Source organism: Rousettus aegyptiacus, unplaced genomic scaffold (genome assembly GCF_014176215.1).
Source record: "Rousettus aegyptiacus isolate mRouAeg1 unplaced genomic scaffold, mRouAeg1.p scaffold_m13_p_12, whole genome shotgun sequence".
Taxonomy (NCBI): domain Eukaryota; kingdom Metazoa; phylum Chordata; class Mammalia; order Chiroptera; family Pteropodidae; genus Rousettus; species Rousettus aegyptiacus.
The window spans coordinates 51,189,527-51,212,830 of record NW_023416287.1 but is presented as its reverse complement, the minus strand read 5'-3'; the positions used below and the strand labels follow the sequence as shown (position 1 = coordinate 51,212,830).

The following is a 23,304-nucleotide window of genomic DNA, read 5'->3' as shown; positions in this document are numbered from 1 at the left end:
ACTTTTCAGTTTAAGCTGAATGAATGAACAAATGAACAAATAAATATCACTTTTCCTAAAATTTTGCATTTTTTAAAGCTAATCAATTTTCAAATTAACATACACCAAAATGATTAATTAAAAATTTTTGCCTTCTGGGGCATCTAAAATAGTTGTAACATAGGACCTACTAATTAGTCCTTCTAATTAGGACCCAGCTAATTAGTGTTGACTCACAAGAAAAGGTGAAGTCTTTCCACCTTTTTATCAGACATGTTTCATCAAGATGTTATGCCCTTTAGTTCAGTATGGCACTTGTGAATCACATTATTAACCTTTAGCTACCGTACTGGAGGGGTTTGAGAATTATTAGTTGAATAATTTTTTGGGGTGGCAGAATTACTAAACATAGCAATGTGAAAAATATTCATACTTAAAATTCTTATGTATGCATAACAAATATTAGAACACTACTGAGCTAAAATTAATGAGTCTGTATTTAAATCCTGTCAGTATTTAAAATTACCTGCCTGATGACAATTTTGCTTAATCACATTAGAAGTATCTCTGATTACTTCAGGTTAATTGCTACTTAGAATCTGGGGGGAAAAACAAGTCCAGAAATTCAAGTAACAGATTACTTAATTGCTAACATCAAACTAGTATTCAGAATAATATTCCCACCCTTGAGCCAGCCTGTTAGCAAAATGTACTGAGAGGTGCTGCTGTGCAGAGGATTGTTCTAGGTCCCATGAGGAGATATGAAAACATCTCTACAGTTTCCAATGGCAGAGTAAGAACAACAATCTAGAAATAATTGCAGCCACACCTGCATCTATGAGAGTGCGTGTCATATGAATTATCCCTAAATGCCTGGGTATTCCCCACTATGGTAAACTTGACCATATTATCTTTAAAATGTGGACCAGCAAGTTCATGTTTCCATTACCTGAGACTCTAGACTTTCCTCCTTTTATTCGCTCCTATTCATCTTCTTATTTTTATGTTTGATTCATTTGCTTGATTATACCCACTTGAATTTAAGCTCCACGAAAGGAGAGATTTTTTTTTAATCTACAGATGCATTCCAAATGCCCATAATGCTCGCACATACTGTGCTCTTAATAAATATTTGTTGAATGAATGGATTTAATAATTTCCACATGGAGAAAGACAAGGTGAATTGGTAGGCGAATTTGCTGATTCATTTGAAGAAAGTTTCCAAATCAATACGGATGTGTATCTGTGATATTTTTCCTTCTATTCTTAGACTTAACTTTCTCAGCCTGAAAGGCACTGGGGTAAATCTCTTGAAGGCCCAGGAAGGACAACCTTAGGTTGCAAACCGATAGTTACAATAGCTTGTAAAAAACAAATCTATTTTTTTAAGAATATAAAAAAGGAAATAATAATAAACCATTTGTTCTGGAGGATAACTTAACTTCCAAATTAGTTGAAAAATGAAAGAAAAAAAATCTATCACCAACATCAAGTAACCCTTCTTACTGTGTTTTACTTTAATAAACTAATTTTTTGACTGGCTTAACTTTTTTTTTTTTGCTGTAGAGACCAGGCTGTGCGGAGAGAGAAAGACAGCTGTAGTCAAGCTCCCTCCTAGCACCTTGAGTAGCTAACTTCCGAGGGGAAGTGACTCAGCACTTCTGCCCTGACGTAACCATGTGCTGGGTACGCATGCGCAAGCTTCCATTAACTGGCAGTGTGCCACTATTATTTAACCTAGGTATAAGAGGCGCCACCGCCATGCGAGACTGGCTGTGTCCTTGCTCTACAATGCCACCGCTCTGTGAAGTGGTCTGTGCTTTTGCTGGAATAGAGCTGTGTCGCAGTTGCCTACATACAGCTCCTCGCATTTTCTTTCAACTGCCCAAGCCTTGTATCTCTCACCTCAGAACCTTGAACCTGAAGCAACAGACAGGCCAAATGAAATTAAAATTGCTTTTTCTTGGAAAGAACACATTAAACAAAAGAAAATCTTCACTGCCTTCTGAAACACACTATTCTAATCCTCAAATCATGGCACAATTTATAGAGAAACAACTGCTTTCATGGAAGCATATGCCATACATACCCTACCCATTCACACAGCTAACTAATGAACCAACTCATGCATCTTTTGGAATTGATCCTGTAAATAAACTTTTTATTTCTTCATTTAAAAAAAATATAACTGAGCCCCCAGTAGGTCTTGATATTATTTTCCTGCTAAAAGATATTTAAGGCCCCAGCACTTCATGGTAAAATACAGACTCCTTTATTTCCAAACGGTCCCCATCTGTATTTAATACAATTTCTATCAGTTGCAGTTCAACGATTATGAAAAGCCATTATGGAAACATCTGGGCTTAACCTGGGCTTAATCTCAGCACTTTGTGATTTTTGTGCATCAATTTGCCTTGATGCCTAGATTCTTCAAACAAAAGAATCTTCAAAATGAAGTAAATGGAAATTGATGGGTGTTGCCATACATAGCTAGTCTGACTTCATGAAATAGAACTATTTGGAGGAAAAATTCTTAATATTTTAAACTCAAAGTTTTATTTCTCACAACTTTTCTTTCCATTCCCTATTTAATGGTGTCTTTTTTTTTTTTTAACCCCGCAACTGTTTTGTCTGACTTTTCTCTGTGTCATGGCCTCAATCAACAAACAATGATGGCAATATCACAGCTTTGTCCCCCAACGTTCTGTGATCCCCAAGGGAGGGACAACACCTGATGTCAGTGTGCTCACAGTCCTCTGCTCTTATCACCCAATGACTGAATATTCACGGCTGCCTTTAAGGGCCTCTGCACTTCCCTGTGCATCCTAGTCTGGGCATTCAGCAGGGGTAGCTGGGCTGTACATTATTGATTACTGGATTCAATATCCGTCATCTGCCTGAAAGAGACAGAGGATGCAAAGACTAGGAAGCAGGCGATATCACTGAGAAATGAAGTTGTAATCATCATTCACCAAATGACTCAGTCAGCGAATTTACTTGTTTAACTCCTGAGTTTATCTGACCAGTTTTTCTTTTGTCTTCACAGCAGCATTTTAAGAAATTTAGCTGTTTTGGCTCCTTGCTGTAGCTAGAAACTGAAGGGCAGAGAGAGAATATATTTTTGAAGAAATAGTTATTGTCAATATATTATTCGTTCATGTACTTATTCATAGAAAGAATATATAAGGATCCTGAATATTCAAGAATCTATTAACAGATTTCTCATAAATATTTATAAAGAGAATATATTTTAAAGAATTTATAAAAATATTCATGAAGAATATATTCTTGAATATTAAAAATATATTTGTAGGAACACTTCATATTCAAGAAAATACTCTTCAGCCTTGGGAGTTGCAGAGACAAACTGAATATTAAAATAACATGAAGCAAAATATAATCAAAACTCAATACCTCAAGAGAAATGAGTAAATGTCTCAAGTTTGTCATTTGCTAGGTGCTTAAGAAATGCTTCTGGATGAGGTGCTTCATTAGGCACAGGTCTCAGGATTCAAGCCAGGGCCTCACTTCAAAGCCCAAGAACTTTTCCCTACATTTCTCTGCCTCCAACCCTGACTCAACAGATGGAGATTCCACAGGCAAAGGTGGCTTGGCCATTAAATCCTAGAGATGTTTGAGAGTCAACATTCAGCAAGGGAAAGGTGTCACAAACCAGGTTAACTAGGAATCTGTTTACCTGCACTGTCACTCTTGGAATCTGTCTAGGAAGTGGGTGACGCAAGGTCAGGACCTAATCGCAGAGGGACAAAACATGTTTGGAGCTGAGGATGGTTTTTCTTGGAATATCTGTGGGTTGTTGGAAGTGAGAGAAGTTTATTTTCGTGAAAAAATTATCTGCAATTAGAGGCATTCAAAGATTATGTGTTCAGAAGTCCTTAAGATTCTTGCTGATGATCTAATTTCCAGCATCATGATGTGTATGTATGATTTATTGTACAAATGGTCCTTTGGGGAAACTCTAATAACCTAGAATTTGTATTTCTTGAAGCATTATTGGCAACTTTTTGTCTTACCCCTGACTCACTCATAGTCCAGGTGGAAGTCAGGAAAGAAGAGGAGAGTAAGAGGCTGAGGCTGGTACCCACGGGCAGCTGAGGCCTTCAGACCATTTGGGGCATTTCTGGATGCTGCCTGACTCCTGAGGGTGGTAGAGGTCCTTCTGGCAGAGGGAAAGATTTCAACTGAGAGACTTCAACTTGCACTGTTTCAAGCTTTTCTTGGAGAAGGGAGGAAACTGGTCTGAGTGGAAGATGCACATGGGAGAGCTGAGTCATAGCAATCAAGGCCTTCCAGGGTCTGCCCCAGGTGCTCTCGGGCCCCCTATCACATAGCTGTGCTAAGAAGAGTGGGCCTCTTGGGGTCAGTCTTGATGCAGATTTAAGGGGTTTGTATGCAGGAGATTCCTGGAAGAATTCAAGAAATGAAATGCTGTTATTTTCCTGACACCTGTTTAATGGCTACTCTTAGGTGTCAGGCGCCTTTTATGTGTGCTATGTTAGTTACATTTGCATTCATGCACACATTCAGAAAATCAAATTTAAAAAGCCCCTTGGGGTAAGAATTATTTCTCCTTTTACAGAGAAGTTACTCCTATTTAGGAAGTTGCAGAGCTGAGATTTGGATGTGTTTGATTGGTTTGCTTCATTCATTAATGCAATAAATAACTTATTATATGCCAGTTAGGTGCCAGACAGTATTCCAAATACTAGAAAAAGTGATGAGCAACCTGGCTATAGTGTTTGTCCTCACAGATCCTCTAGACTAGTTGGGGAGAGACAAGCAAGTAATAACAATGATGGGAGGCACGGCTGTGGTGGGGCCATTAAGCAAGACATGACCTAACAGTTCAGCTGTCAAGAGAAGAAAGGGCGGGCAAGGTGAGGGAGATCACCTCAGTCAGAGGAGTCTGCATGTGCAAAGGTGAGAGGCCCAAGAGAAAGGTGAGTGTGGAGAAAAGAAAGAAGTTCAGTATAGGTCCAGCACAGAATGTGACAGAGTAAGGCAGGCAGGGGCGATATGTGAATGCCACTTCAAAGTGCTGGGGCCAGCAGGGAGGGGCCAGTGGGAAAGCTCACTGGGCACCCTTTCTCTCTCTCTCCATGTTCAGTGATGTCATGTTGGTAGAAGTTATAGCCCAGAAATTGACAAAGATACAGACAATTTTAGTTGCCAGGCTTGGGCAGCCACTGTGATGATGGCGTTGTTCACTCAGGTGAGGAACACTAGGTTGGGGCCATTGGAGTTGCCTTTTGAATATGTCAAGGTTGAGGTATTGGGTGACAAAGTGGGGGTGTCCGGCAGGCGGCTGGATATGTGCATCAAGCTCTTTCTATCTGATCATACTGTCTTCTAGGAACATGATTGTTCGGCCCTAATTTGGCTTGCTATTATCTATTCTGTACTAGATTTTTCTGTTGAAATGACATGTATTAAATACACACACTCAAATCTCATGTCTTCCATGGAGCCTCTACAAAGAGCAATTTTGATTTTTTTAATTAAAAATCTCCAATTTAATCTCTCAAGTTATTAATAGCTAAATATACGTCTCTAAGGAAACATATCCCAAGCCCTTGAAATGGTGACTCCTTGCTGGCTAATGCACGCAGCATTTCCTTTGTTCTCCCAAGGCGGAAAAAAACCAGGGTCCGGGATGAGGCACGGGAATAGGTGAAACAACGTGTTTATTAAGGCACCGAGGCGAGGGTTTTATTTTATCTGTTTATTATCATTTAAATATATATTAAAATTTTAACATAGCAGAAGCAAGAATTTTAATTGTATATGGCAATCTACAAAAACAAAAATGAAAACAAAAAACAATAAACAAAGCTCCACAGAAACAAAAATTTATATCAGCCAATAATATATTAAAATTCCATTTAGGTAAGGATCTAAAGAAATGTAATATATGCACATCCCTTAGAGACCTTTTTTCTTCAGCAATCTAAAGTTTGAGAAACTCTCCAAACAGAATCAATTTTCTTGAACCATAAGATTCTTAATAAAGCAAATGAGTATGGTCAGGCCTGAGTTTCTTTTATTTCTTTCCCCACTAAAAAAATGATGGTGCTCCATCATCCATGGAAGCATTTGTAGCTCTTACTGTGTGTGTGTGTGTGTGTGTGTGTGTGTGTGTGTGAGAGAGAGAGAGAGAGAGAGAGAGAGAGAGAGAGAGAGAGAGAGAGAGACAGAGAGAGAGAGAACAGGTGCTTGTCTTTAAAACTGTGGGACTGACACCATAAACTTACATCTCAGATTATGGTCACTTACACAAGACAAACAAGGTCTGATAAAAAATGAGAATTGTTAAAACAAGTAACAGATACCCAGTTCCCTACACTAGAGATCTTCCCTTTTAATGGTGTGTCTCAGTAAAGATATACCCCAGGCCCAGAGATGCCAGAGCCCCTACCACACACTCAGATGGGCTGCAGGACAAATCAGATCTCCTGAGGCCTCCTCAAAGAGGACAGGGCAGGGGGGCATCTGGCCCACTAGCCAACACCAGTGTCAGGACGAGGTTTCCCTGTGGTCTGTAAACAGCCTAGCCTTAGGGCGCTGCTGGTGGAGGGGCCTCAGGAGGGTCCCACTAGCCTCTGCGAAATGCCCAGGCTGACTGTTCTCGTCCTACTCCTGAGCCTTGGGAGCACAACCAAGAATCAGTTAATGGAACCAGAAGGAGAATTAACGAATCATAAAAACATGTGCTTATTATTATTATTTTTTAAAATATTCATACTTTCCTGAGTAAAGTACACAAAAATCTCACATGAAATCTTTTTAAAGCATCGAGCCTCTGTCTCTTAGTCTCACTGTGCCACGATGGCCAACCTGAGCTGAGCTCAGATGTTCTGGTGGAAACTTTAACATTGTATTTATGGATTCTGTTTTTCTAATATTTTACCACTTGAGAGGTTTATGCTTTCAAAATAAGAAACGGCTTCTTTTATGGTGAGAGGAAGAACAGAGGTGTACGTGTGGGCTTCTTTGGTCTGTTTGTGGCAACACATCAGAGCGGAAAGGACCCCACCGAAGATAAAAATGTTCACAGACTATACATGTGCCTGGGCCTCTGCGTCGTTGGCACTGGACCAGTCACCAAAATCCTCTAAACATATAAATCACAACCATATAAGAAGTCTAGACTAAATACGGATATGACCCTGGGGACATTAAAATCAAATGTGGGCCAACTTTATTGCTAAAAGAACAAGGTCCCAGTGTGGCAGCAGCTCAGGTGGTGTGTTTAGCCCCTGGCTTCTTGGCCTGAGACAGGACCTTCTTCAGTGAGGTCCTGGGAATTCCTGAACATGAGGATAGAATTATAAATCTTCAGTGCTGGTCCCAGTTTGATCTTCATCACCTTGACGATGTCCGTCTGTGTCAGAAGCAGGAAGGCTTTGCCATCAATCTGCTGCATGTAAATAAACACAAATAAAAGTAAAAGTATTAAAGCCTGTTTACTCTCTGTGACACTTGAACCTGAGACGGGCCCCCTGCAGAGCTCGGTGACAGCAGAGAATGATGGCATCCCTCACAAGCCTGCGTCCCAACCACTGTTCAACTCCACTTTCCCCCAGGACCCCGAAGCTAAGTTAAATTAAAAAAGGTGTTCACTCTGTTAAATATGAATTCAATATACACTAACTGCTCCCAGGCTAAATTTCTATTGTTACGTTTTAAATATCCTGGCTTGAATTTGTATCAAGAGCCTTAAAAATAACCTACTTTCATCCACCAAGTAAATCTCCAGGAATTTTTCCCAAGAGGACAATGTGCAGTGAGTGCATTCCAGTGTTATTTATAATGGTGAAATATTGAAAACAACCTAGCATTCCCAAAATAGAAGTAAATGAATTATGTTCTCACCTTGGATGAAGTGTTCAGCAGGTACCCAAATTCATGATTTGGAAATTTTTTCATGAATCGTTAAGCAACAAAACACAATATGATATAGAAAGATCTTGGTTTTAATGTGCAAAATTAAATATGCATGACTGCTCATATACATATACATAGACACAACTAAACTATTTGAAGTCTTTGTACCAAATGTTAAGGGAAGTTCTCTGTGGCTGGTGGCATAGTGGTTTTGTTTTTATTTTCTCCTTTTAACTTTCCCATATTTTCTCTTTTTTTTCATATGATAAAAGCCATTATAAGCAGAAATGTAAAATAAATACTTTATTTATTAACTTTTAAAACATATTGTGGTCTGAGGTGTAACAACTTTCCTTAGATTGACACGATGGGGAGTGGCCACGGTGCAGGCCATCTCTCCACAGCTCCTGGGGACGCGCTGTGTCTCAGAGGCTGAACCCCGGGGACTGTGTGTGTGTGTCCTATCCCCACACCTCGCGTATTTACACAGACTGACTCAGAATGAGTCCTGGTTCCAGAACCAAAAGGATAGAATGAAAGGGTTTTCTATGGTAACAGCCTTCCATGAACCTAGCTCCGTGGTTCTAACCCTTTTTAATTACTGATGCAAGCCTCAGTATTAATGTCTTGCTGAGGAGGGAGGGATCACAAGGGGGATGCTGAGTGGGGGGGTTAAAGTTTAAAAAAAGTTTTAAAAAGTTTCCTGTGTATTTATGATATATTGCCTGATGCAGGATTATCCATTTAGAGAATGGAATACCATTCCCGTGGGGTAAAAACCCTATTTTCCATAGCAGAGGAGAAAAGCTCCCTATATCCATGCTCTAACCTGGGTTCGGCTCCAGCATTTCCAGGCAAAACCCGTTGGCCAAAGAGCCAAATGTCCTAAGGATAAGGTAGCGATGCTGGTGATGGTGACGATGATAACAGTTAATGTTTATGAAACCATTCTCTAACTTCTTCTGTGTTTCATCTTCCCAACAATCCCAGAAAGTGTATGAGGAAACTACAGTTATAAGCCTAATGACTTGCCCAAGGTCACACAGCTTTTAAGAGACGATCCTGGGATTGAATGCAGAGCTTTTTGGCCTCCAGAGGAGAACCTCTGCTCTATATTGCTGCCATTTATTAGCCCCTTCTCTGGGACAAGAGTTGGTCTAGGTACTGCAAACACTAATCATTAAGGTCTGCTCATAGAACTCTGTGTTTATGGAGGAGGGTTGAGGGAGGTTAAGCGATGTGCCCGTGGTGACACTGCTGGTCATAAGTGCCAAGCTTGAGCAACCTGATCTGCAAAGAGACGTGTGGATGAGGCAGATCTTGGGTGTTACGTGCAGAGAATGGTCTGTCTGTGTGAGGCTGGGCCAACTATGCCCAGGCTGTGCTGAGCTCAGGCAGAACCAGGAGAACCCCAGATTTCCATTGGCAGCTACCCAGACTGATACCATAGTTACCCTGATGCTGAGTTTCCTGGAAATACAGGGCTGGAAGTACTCAAAGAGTACTTCTCTTGAACCACGCATGCCCCGACCTCTAGAGAGGGAGAGCATGTACTATATCCTGGAGTACTTTTCTTGGAGAGTTCTAGAGCAATGATGGAGGCTCTGGAATCAGATGGCTGCGGGCTGGAATCCAACTGCTCTTTCCTCCTGAAGCCTCAGCTTCTTCATTGGTGAACTGCCCTGTAGAGTTGTGAGGGCCCAAGGCTGACTGTACAGGGACTGCACAGGGCTTGGCATGTGGCAAGCCCAAGGTAAGCAATAACTATCCTTATCTGCATTATTCTGTAGCTGGTCTAGTCTCTTCTGGGGCTACAAGAGCTATAGATGCTAAATCTGGGACAAATGTGAAGCAGTCAGGTGTACCCTAACTGAGAGGAAGCAGGAAGCAGAAACTCTGCAGAAGGATTATGTGGCCACTCTGCACTCCCTCTGAAGCCGCTGTAGAGCGGGGTACACAGAATGGTCCCAACTTTCACTGGAACAGGCAACTCCCTTCCCTTCCCAGAGGCCGGCCCGCGGTGCGGTTCCTCGCTGACCCCAATGTAGCCTGAGGTCACAGTGCAAAGGCTTCATGATATCTATGAGTATTAATATATTCAAATAGTCTATTTCTTGAGCATGCTCGATGAGCCAAGCACTACAGCACTCTATGCCAGAGCAGAGGAAACATAAGTGAGCCCGAGCAGAGGCTGGCCCCGCTGTGCCCACTGTATTGCTGGGGTCTTTCCCGTTTGGACCCTTTTCTCTTGCCTCCCCAAACTTCAGTAAATGGAAACAAAGCCTTTCTGAATCTACAAGTATAGAAACATATATATATATATGTCTTACCTCTGTCTTGAAGCACTTGGCATGCTCTTCACAGCCCAGCAGAGACTGTACAAACTCAGCCACCTACAGGGCAAGATGAAAGCCTGATTTAAAACACGCACCTGAAATAATTTCTTGGGTTGTACTAACTCAACATGGGACTAAAATATACTTCAAAGCCCTTAGACACTTGGGATTTAAATAGTAACTATCAAGTCACATTAGTATTTGCCAGCTCAGAAATTAGATCAGCCCCCAGTATCTTTTCTAGTCTTATTTCCAGGCTGACCTACATGATGACAATGACAGTCTCCATCTGTGTGGAGCTCTGGCATTCTAGAACCTTTTCTCATCTGATCCTCCCATCTACCCTGTGGGATCGGAGAGGGTGGGGCGGGGTGGGGGTAGTGGCCTGTGCATGGCAGTGATCACAGTGATTGTCAGAGATAGGGACATGTCCACCTAGCCTTTCAACAGACCCAAGGGCTAGCTCCCGTTTCACTCATCTGAGTCTCCAATTCTTTACCTGGTGGTAGGCCAACAACAGGAGCTCAAGAAATCTATGTGCCAATGGGTGATAGAGTAATCGGGGGAATTGTTTCATAAACTATATAAATGTCAAATCAATGTTCTGTATACCTGAAACTAATAATAAAATGCTTAAAAAAGAGAGAAATCTATATGTAGTGAATTCCCACATAAATGACTACAAAGCTGAAGCTCAGAGAGGCTTAATAACTTACTCATTAATCAGTCTCTTTGGCTCAATTTTCCACCACTTTTTTCCTCCCTTTTCATCCACATATGCTCCAAATTCCTTTTAATAGGAGATCAGGCAAAGATCTGGCTATACGCTCAGGAAGCCACTGAGTGCTCCCAAGTGCTACTCTTGGGGAGCTGACTGAAAAAGTGTAATGAAGTGTAGACTCCGAACAACCAGAATGACAACTTGGTTCTGGCCACTTCTGGCAAGTTCTGGCTCTGCTGTAGCACGGGGCAAAAGGCAAGCCTGAAAGCAACAGCAAATGAATCCTGAGAGGAGATATTCCTAGGAGGATCTGTCTTGTTGAGCTCTTTCGGTTTTCTTTTTGTCTCTCTGCCTCTTGTATGGGCTGGATTGTGTGCACTTGGGCTTCTCTCCTGTGTCTCATGGGGAGAGCCCATGAGAAGGCCAGGGAGCTCAGGGACTTCTATCAATGTGTTTCACAGTCAAAGCTCTGGGAGTACCGCCTCCCTGCAGGAGCTCTGGGAGATGCTGGCAGATGTTGTTCCCTCCCCCCAACTTTGCAGAAGAGAACAGCACAGGGTTGGCTGCTTTCCAGCTTACAGAGTGGCTGGGGCCAGCACCCGTGGGAGTGCCCTAGAACTCTGTCCCATCGGCTCACAGCTGTTTAGTGTCTAATATGAAGATTTCAGAATGCCTTTTTTTAGGGGCAATCAGCATGTTGGTGTCTGCTTTACTCACCTCTGATGCTGCAAGTATATTTTATTATGAGTCATTTACAATCATCCTGCTAAAGTGTGAGATGATGAGAATTAAAAAAAAAAAAAATCCTTCCAAAGTAGGCATGTCATCGTGCTGCCAGACAATGGCGTCTTCAGGCCCTGGGGCACCTGGGAGGCATCAGCACGCCTCACCCTTAGAGTTTCCAACACTGCAGCAGAGAGGCCAGGGCTCCAGAGGTCCTGGCACCCAGGAGCCAAGTTCGTTTGCTGAGTTAATAAGATTTTCTCTTTCCTAGCCAGATAGGAAGCATGGAGTGTGTGCTTGGCATTTTCAGGGAAGTAGGGAAAGCCTTGTAATACTGATGGCCAAGTCACAGACACATGGTCACTGGGGCAGGTGATGGCAGGGCTTGCAGAGTGCTTCTGGAACCTGGGGCACTGAGAGGTGGGTGTAGCCCCCTCATTCCCCAGGCCTCTGCTGGGTGCTGGGAAGGCTGGGCCTGTGAGCAGGTCAAGTCTGAACTTTCACTGAGTTTAAAGTTAGATTAGCAGAGGGGAGATAGAGGGAAAATGGTGAGTAAAAGATACATGGCTTACTAATCACCATATTCTAAAATCCAGAAGAGAGGGGTGAAGGCTACGGGCTTCCAGAAGGGACACAGGGCAGCGTGGGCGGGAACTCAGGAACAGCACCACGAGGGCGGTGGTGGCTGAGAAGGGGACTGCAGGCTGTGCAGTGTTCCACGAGGGAGATTTGGGTAGGTGGGGTAGAGAAGACCTATAGTCACAAAGCCGTACAGATGCAGGGCCACAAGCGGGACGTCAACAGTGGGGTCCAGTTTGGCTAAAGCTGTGGAACAGAAGGAGAGAGGTGGGAAAGGCAGGGGAGGAGGGCTGTGGTCTCCAGGTGAGTGTTTGCACTTCTATCAGCAAGCCTTAGGGAGCCCTGGAGCGATGGTTCTCCACCCTGACCATACCTTGGAACCACCTGGAGAGCTTTAAAAACAAATGTGGGCCAGGTGCAGGACACAGAGATTACTCCTGGCCGGGTGCTGGACATGTATTTTTAGATTCCCCAGTTGATTCTAATGTGCAGTTAGGGCCGAGGCCAGAGTGTGAGAGAGCCTGAGAGAGGCCTGGCAGTGTGTGATGGGCTGGGCAGGGTGGCAGCTGGGAGGCATCTGCAGCTGTTCTGTGGGGGGCGCTGCAGGACCAGCTGCTTAGCACCAGGCAGAGCAAAGAGCTGGAGGCGGGAGGTGCTGTAAGGTAAAACCCTGAGATCTGCCCACAGGCTGCGTGAGGGGCAGAAGGAATCAAAGCCAAGTCCAGGAAGAAGGCTCTGGGGCAGGTTTCTGAACCCCAGCACCAGCCCTGTGCTGGGCCTGATCTTTCCTTGCTGTAGGGCCCTGTGTACTGCAGGACATCTAGCAGCATTCCTGGCCTCGACCCGCTAGGTGCCAGTAGCACCCAGCTCTCCTTGTGACAACCGAAAATGTGTCCAAATGTTGCCAACATCGCCCTGGTTAAGAGCCACTGCTCTAAAGGAAGGTTCTTTTGGGATGGCTCTTTCCTAGGAAGAGGAAATGAATGTCATAGTAGGGAAACTAAAAGTAGAAGAGGGACTAGGAATTAGCTGAAGACATACATGTTGTTGTACCTCAAACATTAGCTCTCAGGGGGAAGCCATGCTAGCAATAGGTCCCCTGGTTCCCCCACTTTGCCTTAAGTACACATTCCAGGAATTTCTGCTCACAGCACAAGGGTTGTACGTTGCCTTGATGGTTTATATAGGTTAAAATGTCCTTTTCTGGGCAAACAAAAGAAAAAAAGAATCACATTCTCCCTTCTTAATACTGTTAGCCAAGGAATCATTGTCTATGTCACAGGTATCTTGGATTTTTCATGGGAGCAAATAACGTGTTAAATCGCAGAGTAAAGAGACCAGCCTGCCATGGCGGCTCTGAGCTTGGTGCCAGCACAGCCTATCCCGGTCCTGCCTTCTGCTGTCCTATACTCTGTCCTCCTCAGATGGGAGGTTGGGGGCGCATAGGAGGGCAGCGACATCTAGTTTGCTATACCACATGTCTGAATTTCTTAGTCTTTTTGGAAAGAGATTCTGCTTCTATTCAATCTATTTTTCTTTTTCCAAATAAAAAACAATCTATTGAGGCAGATTTTCTGGCCAGAATTTAAAAATATCCAAAGGCCTTGATCATTATTCAGTATCATTAATCAATATTGTTAGTATTTATTTCCCTCTAAGAAGAAATTATGTTTTGAGCTTTAATGGAAACCCATTTTGTTACAAATTTTCCAAATGTAAAAGTGGTGAGCTTTACCATACCACAAAATAGTATCAGAAAGTTTCCCTCTCAGTCTCCCTGTAAAGCCTTGTTTTCTTCAGGTGTGCGGTAAATGTGGAGAACGGTTCAGATAGGTGTGAGCAAACTCTATGAAAGAGCAGACTACCACCTGTTTGCCTCCACTCAAGGTGGCTGTGTGGACGCATCTGCTTTTCTAAGGTAGTGGTGGCCCCGTTGGAGCCTAGGGGTGGGCAACTTGGCCTTGGCTCTGGGAAGCACAACTGGTAGGAAGGCTGACATGCAGGTGGTTCCCTGCGTTCTCTGGAGAACAGTGTCCCAAAGCTAAAGCCCAAGCTTTGTTTTGGAAGGACACAGAATAAGTTAATTCTAGGAATGACACAGCAGTTCGGAAAGACTAAGAAAGATGACACTGTGCAGGCTCTTCGATGAGCCCATTACTTTACCCAACTTGCTTCCCCCAGCGACCTACTTTTCCTGGCATCCTCTTGGAGCTCAGCAGGCCTTGTTTTCTTCAGTGGGGCTGCTGCTCCCTTAAATCTTTCCAAATGGTGGTGTTTTCTGTTTTGCTGAGCCTGTAGCTACATGCCTGATTGTACAGCCTCAAAGTCCACTGGGGACTATGTTTCCAGCCCTGGTCTCATTTTTTAACAGCAGAGATTGTTATTTGCCCTTTTTTAAGGGCCTGGTGGTAGAAGGCTGCTATGCTTATTTAGCAATACCCTGAATTTTTCAAAACACTCCCTCCTGTGTAAAGACTGCTTTTAAAGCAACTGCCATCCCTTAAAGTTAATGGGCATTTAGGGAGCACTTAGTTGAGGCAGGTGAGATTTATATGAGCTGCTTTAAAAAGCATTTTTGAAAATAAGAAATACAAGTACCCATATGTGTATGGAACATACCTGTGTCACACTTGTGGCTGCAGTGTGCATACGTGTCACATCCAGACCTCACGTGCCCATGGACATATGCACAAAATTCACTTCCCATTCATCTACTCACACATTTGTCAATCAACTACTCCAGGCAAGATTTTGTTATAAGGGTGTAAAAAGCTATAAAAATATTTTAATCCCTACTTTTAAATACTTACACTCTTTTGTAGAATATTTCCATAACTCAGAGAAGAAATCATACACTTCAAACTGTACACACATCCACCCACTTCTGACAAAGGTTTCACAGACAATAACCTTTCCTCCAATTATGTCCTTTCATCTAATCTTGTCTTTTGTTTCAGAACTGTTAAGTTGACTTTACAGCCCTCTTAGCTTTGACAAACACTTCTCTAGTAGAAACAGCCATAGTGACCAAGGAGTTAAAAGCCAGCTCCTGTGCTCTGGGGAATTTCTGAAGGCCCTGCCCGCTTGGCTTTTCTTCACAGGTGACACAATGTGGAGCGAAGGTTTCCCTTCCAGGCCGGGATGGCAGACAGAAAGGAATGTTCTTGCACTTCATTTTCTGCCACAGACAGCCATCCACCTCAAGTCTTGCTGAATGGCCCTTAACACGGGGTGCACAAGTCTATTTTCAACACGCCGTGTCCTTGTCTTATGAGGTTCCCTTCCAATATGCCCAATCAGAAGAAAGCACAAAAGAATACTGCGCCCCCACCCCAGCTCCTGCTCCCCTGAGCTGTCTTTTCAAATTCTCACTGCCCTGCTCACCATTTTAAATGTGGTGTATATAACAGAGGTAAACTCTTTTGCTGGTACTCACTGGAATGTCCTCAAAATGAACTCCTGTCTGAGGGCTGCTTTATTGTCAAAGATGCACACAGAAGAACTATCACAAAGCCCACACTTTCAACCCATCAAAGATTCTAGTTGAGGACCTAGCTTGGTGCCAGGAAATGTGCTACAGAGTCTGAGGATACTGACACTCTAAATTTAGGATGGGTCCTTTTCCATGAGAGCATATTGTTAGGCAGATATCAAAACTAAGATACACTAAAATTAGGAACTAACCCAAACTGTTTTCCCTGGAATGCACCCCCGAGGGAAACGACAGTTAAGGAAGCATTACAAGCAGCAGCACTTTATGAACACAGCCTCTCTTATTGTTGTTTAATTTTTAATCTAGAAAATCTCTGAGGGGTCTTCTAGAGATAAAGGCTAGAATTCCATGTGTGCCCACTACAGGGAACCAGGGAGAGTGATCTCTCCTTCCTCGTAATCCTTGATGGCATCTCCCCCACTGTGAGTGTCTTCCTTTTGAGACCTTCTCTGTGCCAGTGAGACTCACCTCTGGACCAGCTACTTTGATTTACTCACCCTCCAATCTGTCACTTGCATTCAGTGTCAGACTTGAAACTTGTCAGATCAGAGGCCCCCAGCAAATCTCCTATTCATTACTTAATGCTCCTAAAGCAGTGGTTCCTATTCTTTTTAGATGATACTCCCTCCTTGAATAGTTAATAAAAGCTTTGGCTGTCCCCTTAAGAAACAGAAACACTCATGCTGCACACAATTTTTCCAGATCTCCGGAAGCCCAACTCCACAGCCCCACCCAGGAACCCCGACTGAATGCCCCTGCCTCCCCTCCACACTCTCCTTTCATGGACTCCCCACCTGGCTTCTCTTCAGAGTGCTCCTTCTGGGCCCTTCTTCCTGCACTTTCTAACCGAGGCCCACTGACCTCCATCCTTGCAGCTCCCTCGGGATGATCACCTCCTTGGTAAGCGCTCACCCGTCTTGTATTTCTGCCAGCTGGAATAGTTGTTCCATACCCACTGATGTAATCTGCAAGGATCGCTAACTCAGAATGTTCCTTATTAAATTCATTACCTTATCCTCCTGCTCTCAAACTGGATCCTTTCCCCAAAGTTTTATTTCTTTCAACAGCACCACTATTTCTCTATTCCTTTCGGTGAACTCGGGCCTGTAGCTCTCATACACTATTATCCTAAATAGGTTCTAAACTGTGTAGTGCTGAGACTCTGCATGGAATCACATTTGGCTCAACCCACTTCCTCATCTCTGTATCTCATCTATTTCCCTGTACTTTAGCTTTTGCCTTTAAAATGTCTCCTGAATTTGGGTGGTTCTTCTCATGGCATCACCCAGTCCAGCGCCCAGTTACCCCACATCAGGAGCATGGCGATAGCTTCTGGTTGTCTCCCCTTCCTCGGCCTCCTCTCACTCAGCTCTTTCTGCAGATCTTTGCCATTCTCATCTCCCTCAAGCACCATCTCCACAAAGCGACTTTCTGCATAAGAATCTAAGATGGCTCATTCTGCCCACTGACTAGCAAGCATGGCCAGGGCCTAGCCTCAGACCTGGCCCATCTCCGTCCCAGGTGACTTTTCTCTGTGCCCAGGTCCGCAGTGTGTGTGGTGGGCTGAGGACCCGGATCTCACTATACAGCCTTAAAAGTTACTTAGTCTCTGGTGCCTCAGTTTTCCTATCTGTAAAATGGGCAGATAAGACTACTTACCTTGTTTTCATTATATTATTTGCTATCATTATTAAGTACGCATTGTATATCTGCCGTCCTTGCATACGTCATGCTCACTTCCATGCAACCTCCTGTTGTCCCCTTCTCTTGCGAATTGATACTGGAATAGCTTCCCTTCTCTTCTCTGCTTAGATATATTCCACTTTGGTTTCAAAATCCACCTCGCAATGCCCTTATCATTCAACAAACATTTACTGTGTTATCTCCTACGTGCAGGTACAGTGAGAGGTTCTCGAGATACACTCCAAGGGAGTGAAATAAGGTTTTGCCTCATGTGGTCAGAGGTTGGACATGTGAGTGTAGGCGCATTGACAGCAGACGCTCAGAGGAAACGGGAGCAAAGACAGGATGTCTGATCCAGCCTAGAGGCTGCTGCAGGACGTGAGCACTGAGCTGATGGCTGGGGGCAGCAGGCAGAATGGGGGGGGGGTACTCAAGGCAGTGGTAGTAACTGTGTAAGTATGAGGATAACATGCAGGGACTGAGGAGACAATATTCTGTAAGCCAGATTGGAAGGACCACGTGGGGTGGGGTGGAAAGTATGAGTGGAATGTCAGGCAAGGATAGTCCATGCGGGTCTCGGCGGCACAACGAGGATGTTACTGGGAAGCCAGGAATTGCTTTAAGTTGGGCGGAGACACACCCAGAATTCTCCCTTCTCTACCGTGTTCACTCATTCTTGGGACACAGTTGCTCTGCACACACATGGAAGGCTAGGGCTGGATCCAGGTGGCTGTCCTCCCTGGGACATCTTTCAGAGCAGAAGAGTGATGATTCGAGGGGCCAAGAGCATAGCAACAAGTGAAGGAAGAAGAGCCGCTGTTAGTCTTAAAAAAAGGTAGAACTTCAGATGAATTGCTTGAAAATCAGGAATGAATGACTTGCCATTGTTTTCTCAGTCAAGCTCCCCGTCATGTGCAGTGTTGTTTCAAGGTCAAAACTAGACATAATTTGATGATAGATATGATAGGTTTTAATTCAGTTGGCTTGGTCATGAAGCTGAAGCATGTATTATAAACTGGTACAAATTTATGACCAGGGGGCAAGGGGCAGATTCTGCATACTCTTGAGGGGGCAGGATCACATTTAGTCATTTCCTCAAACACCCAGCCTTCTCTTGACACATTCAGTTAATTCTCTAAAACAGGGACAATTGCAGCCCTCCAGGAGGGGTGGAAGAAGAGGTGGGCATGCAGGATGTGCTGGGGAAAAGGTGTTGGCCCCTCTGCTCTATGCAGAGACATGCTGGGCAGTGGGAGTCAGCCAGACAGATTCCGTGAGGTGCTCAGGAGAAGGAGGAGGGATCAGGCTTCGCTCCAAACCTGCAGCCTCCGATGGCTTTCCCAAAACCTGCTCCTTGTCCAAGGCTGGCAAGGAAGGCCTAAATCAAGGTGAAGTTAAGCTGACTGCATTAAGTACTCAATGAACATTCTGTACTAATTTAACTCTTTGGAGTGACCCAGAGTTTGCCTCCATTTAAAAAAATAATAAAGACCTGACTAGTGAAAACGATATATTTGTCAAAGGGATGTCAGTCAAAGACATCTTCCTTAAAATTGTTTTAAATATGGAACTTAATAGAAATCAGTATTGTAAAGCAGGTTTATATTAAAATCGGACCTGTTTTCCCTCTGTACAGCATCTTGTACATATTGTGATCTAACTCACTTTAAAAATATACATAAGATCATCTGTGACTTTGGATGAACAAACGGGCAGCACAGAGCTGCTCTGCAGTGATAACACAAGCTCACCTGGGGAACCGTGGAGACCCAGAATGCCCTGGGGCAGGTGCCCTCCCAGAGAAGATGCTGCTTAGGACAGGAGCTGCTGGTATGCAAGGCTGATATGCTTCTACATTTGTATTTCCTCAAGTTCAGTCTGTGATGTGGGACTAGAGGCGTGGCCCCTCTGCCTGAATGAAGCCAGGACCGATGGCCATGAAGCACAGGGATGGGGAGAGGAGGACAAAATAACTGGACTTCCTTAATTCCTTCAAAACCATGCCTGCCTTTGCCCTCAAATGTGGATCTTAAATGTGATACAGTGGATTCAGTGCCTAAGAGAGATTTTCAGCAGTTGAGTGCATTCTTTCCCAGGGCCCCACAGCAGCTCTGCTCACCTCATCCACTGTCCATCGGGCCACCTCGCCTGCCTGGATGTCAGCTACACCTGGAAGCAGCTTGCAGTGCTGCTCCCTGCCGAGGGGAAGGTCTCGGAAAGGGTGGGCCAACAAGGATGACATGAAGACCGACTGGTGCAGAGCGTGCTGTGTCTGCTCAGCGGCGTATTCTGAAAGAGAGGCAGGGGAGGAGGGAAGCACCGACTTCATGAATCAGTGAGCATCATCTAGGTCAGCCAGTCATTACAGGGGTCCAGCGTCAGGTTAGGTAAAGTGCAGACACAGTGGAAACACTGGTCTTCTGGTCACACATCATCATTGCTGGGAGTCTCCGAGCACAACCAATACCCCTGTTCTGTTTCAAAACAATGGTTATGAAAACTGGCTGTTACATAAGGCCCTGAAGACTGTGGCTATTCGCTAAGAAAATCTGAATAATCTCTATGACACGCTATTTGATGCCAAAGAAGAGCGATTTTATCACTGTCTTGGCTTCTCTCTCCCTAAATCAGGAGTCAGAGGAAGCGTAGAGAGAGCCTCGCTGAATGGAGCTATTAAGTGAATGGGCACATAGAACCACCTGGGATGTGCACGTACACAGAGAATGATTTCATCCTGGAAGCCACTTCACACGTCTCCAAAGGAACAGGCCCAGGTCCACATCTGGCCTCAGAGGTCCCCTGGGGGACACTAAACGTGGAATGCAGCACAGGGTCCCCATGAGAACCTGGGAGGCAGCTGCTGCTATAGCTCCCAGCAAGCCCCAGTGACCTCACTGGGACTTAACAGAAAGCAGCCACAGCTGAGACGTGAGCGCCCTGGGTGCTCTCTTTCCGGAGCACAAACTCTGAATGTGCTGTGGTTCTATGGCAGGAAGAGCAACGGCTGCTGCCTGGCCAAGGCCGGCCACTGCCGCTGAGGAGTGAGACTTCCCTTTCACCGCACACTTCTCCCCAGCCCTTCCGAACTAGTTTCCCACCTTCTGGAGCGACGTCACTTTTATCCAACATTTAGATGGAGCCATGGATCTCAAATCCCTTATTATTTTGCTTTGAAAGTTCAAATGAGTAAGAAGCAAAAACATTATAGCGATTTTAGAGAAAACTCATGCCTTTATAACATCTTTTAAGATACTTTCAACACATTAACAAAATTAAGTTGTTGATATTTTAAAAAGGCTTTGAAGAGAAAGACCACAAAAGGAAACGTTTTAAGGCCTCTAAAATGTCTGATCTTTCCTAATGCAAATGGCAGTTTAAGTAAGCAGTAGTCACATAATTTAAAGTCTATTATGATGATTTGTTTCTCGAAGAAGCCTGAAAAGCTGTTATGCAAATATTTCCACATCAAATTAATTACTGTTTTCAGTAGGTGAAGCTAACCTGCACTTTGCGTGGTCACCTCTTCACATACCCGATGGTAACTGGAGAGGTTCTAAACTGTGAGGAAGCTCGTCCGTCGCAGCCCTGGCTGCTCGGCACAGACGTCGTCGTGCACATTTACCAAAGCCTGCTGTCTACACAGATAGAGACAGCAAAGTACGGCCTCCTCACACATTCTTATGCTCCAGTTGCAAGCAACAGAAAATTCTTCTCTAAATGCTGATTGTCTAACATTGACCTTTTTAGTATGTAAATAGGTTATCTCCCTCCCTGTAGTTCAGCCCCACAGTACAAGGCTGTAGGTTCTGAAACGGAAACTTCACATTTTCTTAGAAAAGCCAGTATGTTTACAAATGCGAATGTTCTTTAATGAAGTTGTCAGGCTGGACAAGGAGCATGTACAAAACAAGCGCTGGAAACCCAGGGTGGGAGCCTCACAGAGCAAGTCTGCGGTCACGGCTGTGCAGTCGTGCTGAGGGCTTTCTTGGAAAACCAAGAGTTAAAGCTCTGTATTCCTAGGGATTAAGACCTGAGCCAAAGCTGGGCTTTATTCTGGAAAAGAATCACTGCATCAATCGGTTGTTTTTCCCGAAATAGCATGGATTTAAAAGAAAAAAAAATATATATATACACATCTCTAATCCATGCCCTAGTAAATCGATTTTGTATTGTTTCCAAAATGTACAAGACTCTGAAAAGACACAATTACTGAATCTTGTGTTGTGGAGGTACTGAGGTGTCGAGTAATACTCATCAGGTTCCTGTGATTCACAAATAAACATTGAAGGTATGTAAAAAACCATTGTGCTCCCAAGCAAAAAATTTTCTACACCATAAATTTGGAAGCTAGTTGCCTTGACTGCTGAGGCTTCTATTTGGAAATAAACCTAAGGTGTGGTTGCCAGACCTGAACAGCACTGAGTTTCTCTAGTCCACTGCTTCTCATGGTTCTGGGCTCTGAAGACCAGGGACTTCTGTTAGTCCACGTAGCAAGATGACCCTTAGGTTACGACTAAAGTTGGGAGTGCTGGCTTTTTGCAGCACTCTTAAACTCAGGCTGGCCCTATGTTCATTTATGGCTTTTGAATGCTGTTAATTGTGTCCTTATTAAATTGAACTATCAGTTTGAATGGAGGCGAAATCTAGAGTTATGAAAGGCTAAAGAGAACCTAGTGGGGCAGAGGCCCTTTACGCCATGGGCAGTGGGGAAAGGTCTGCAATCACCTGCTAGCTCGCAGATCCTGACCTGGTGTCAAGTCCTCAGGGGTATAAGTGCTTGCATCTGTTTATCTACAACCTCAGGTTTTAGGGAATCCTTGCCAGCTGAATATGAAAATCATTTTTATTATCATCAATTTTACTATATCAATTTTACCTCATGAGACGAAAGCCTGAAAATTGAGTTTTCCTGCTTAAGAGACTTGAGTTAAGCTGGAGAGAGTCCCTGGGTAGGAAGTCTGAATAACCCATCTACCATCTCTAAGACACAACTGGAGCTGCCAATACCGACCAGCAGAACTGGTGGGAGGGGGAAGGAGAATGTGCATAAAGACTTGCTCACTGTGGTCCCAGCTTATCGTAATCGCTTACTAAATGGTAGGTGCTACTCTAAACTCGAACTAAGCTCCTAGAGGTTGGGATTGAGGTTCAATTAAAGGAAGCTGCATACTTAGAAACTGACACAGAGCAAGACTAATTTTCCAATAGTAACAAAAGACAGGGAATGCATTTTGGAGTGTTTCAGGGTGGCTGTTGTACCTTTTGGTATCATTTGCCAGGTCTAATTTCTTCCAAAGCTGATGGTTTGGGGTGGAATCTTCAGGATGCTAGGTCAGGCTCGCCTCAGAGGACTGTAGCAGCAGGGGAATGGGGGGTCTACACCAGCTTGCCTGGTTTTGAATCTTGGTCCCCACGTAGTTGCTAAGTGACCTTGGATGAGATACCTAACTTCGTCTTTAAAGTGGGGTAAGAATAGTACTATACCTCAATGAGTTGTGGGGATTAGAAAAGCTCCTGGTGTTCAATCCAAGTTAGATATTACATTACTGTTACAAGATATAAAGTGAATATGGGGACATAAAAAATTTCCAAAGCCAGTGTGGCTAGATTGGCCTAAAACCTAAGAAAGTTGAAATTTCAACTAACACTCTAGATCTTCAGGGCAACGTTTAGGTTTCACACCCAAGTTGTCCTAGAATGCCCATGCAGTGGTCACCAAAATCATTTGCAGAAGTCCCTGTGGAAAGGAACAAGAGTTATCCCAGCAGGGTTCTGCCAATGCAGGGCGGGGCATCTGTTTCTCAGGCAAAACACTGTTAAAATGCAGTCAGCCTGCCAGCTTTGAAATTTGGTGGCTCTTGACAGACTTTTAAAATGTGGGGTGA

The 23,304-nt window shown here is 44.0% G+C and overlaps 1 protein-coding gene across 4 annotated transcripts in view; it reads right to left on the bottom strand.

Moving 5' to 3' along the window:
* Positions 1-6,183: 6,183 nt before the first annotated feature.
* The window catches only part of L3MBTL4 (L3MBTL histone methyl-lysine binding protein 4), a 382,886-nt gene continuing 365,765 nt past the window's right edge, over positions 6,184-23,304 (bottom strand). For all 4 annotated transcript variants that reach the window (XM_016120941.2, XM_016120940.2, XM_016120939.2 and 1 more), the window contains 3 exons: positions 19,539-19,708; positions 10,215-10,277; positions 6,184-7,417 (listed from right to left, as the gene is read on the bottom strand). In XM_016120941.2, coding sequence (XP_015976427.1) covers positions 7,250-7,417; positions 10,215-10,277; positions 19,539-19,708 — 401 coding nt within the window. In that variant the 3' untranslated portion in view covers positions 6,184-7,249. The remainder of the gene's footprint in view (positions 7,418-10,214; positions 10,278-19,538; positions 19,709-23,304) is intronic.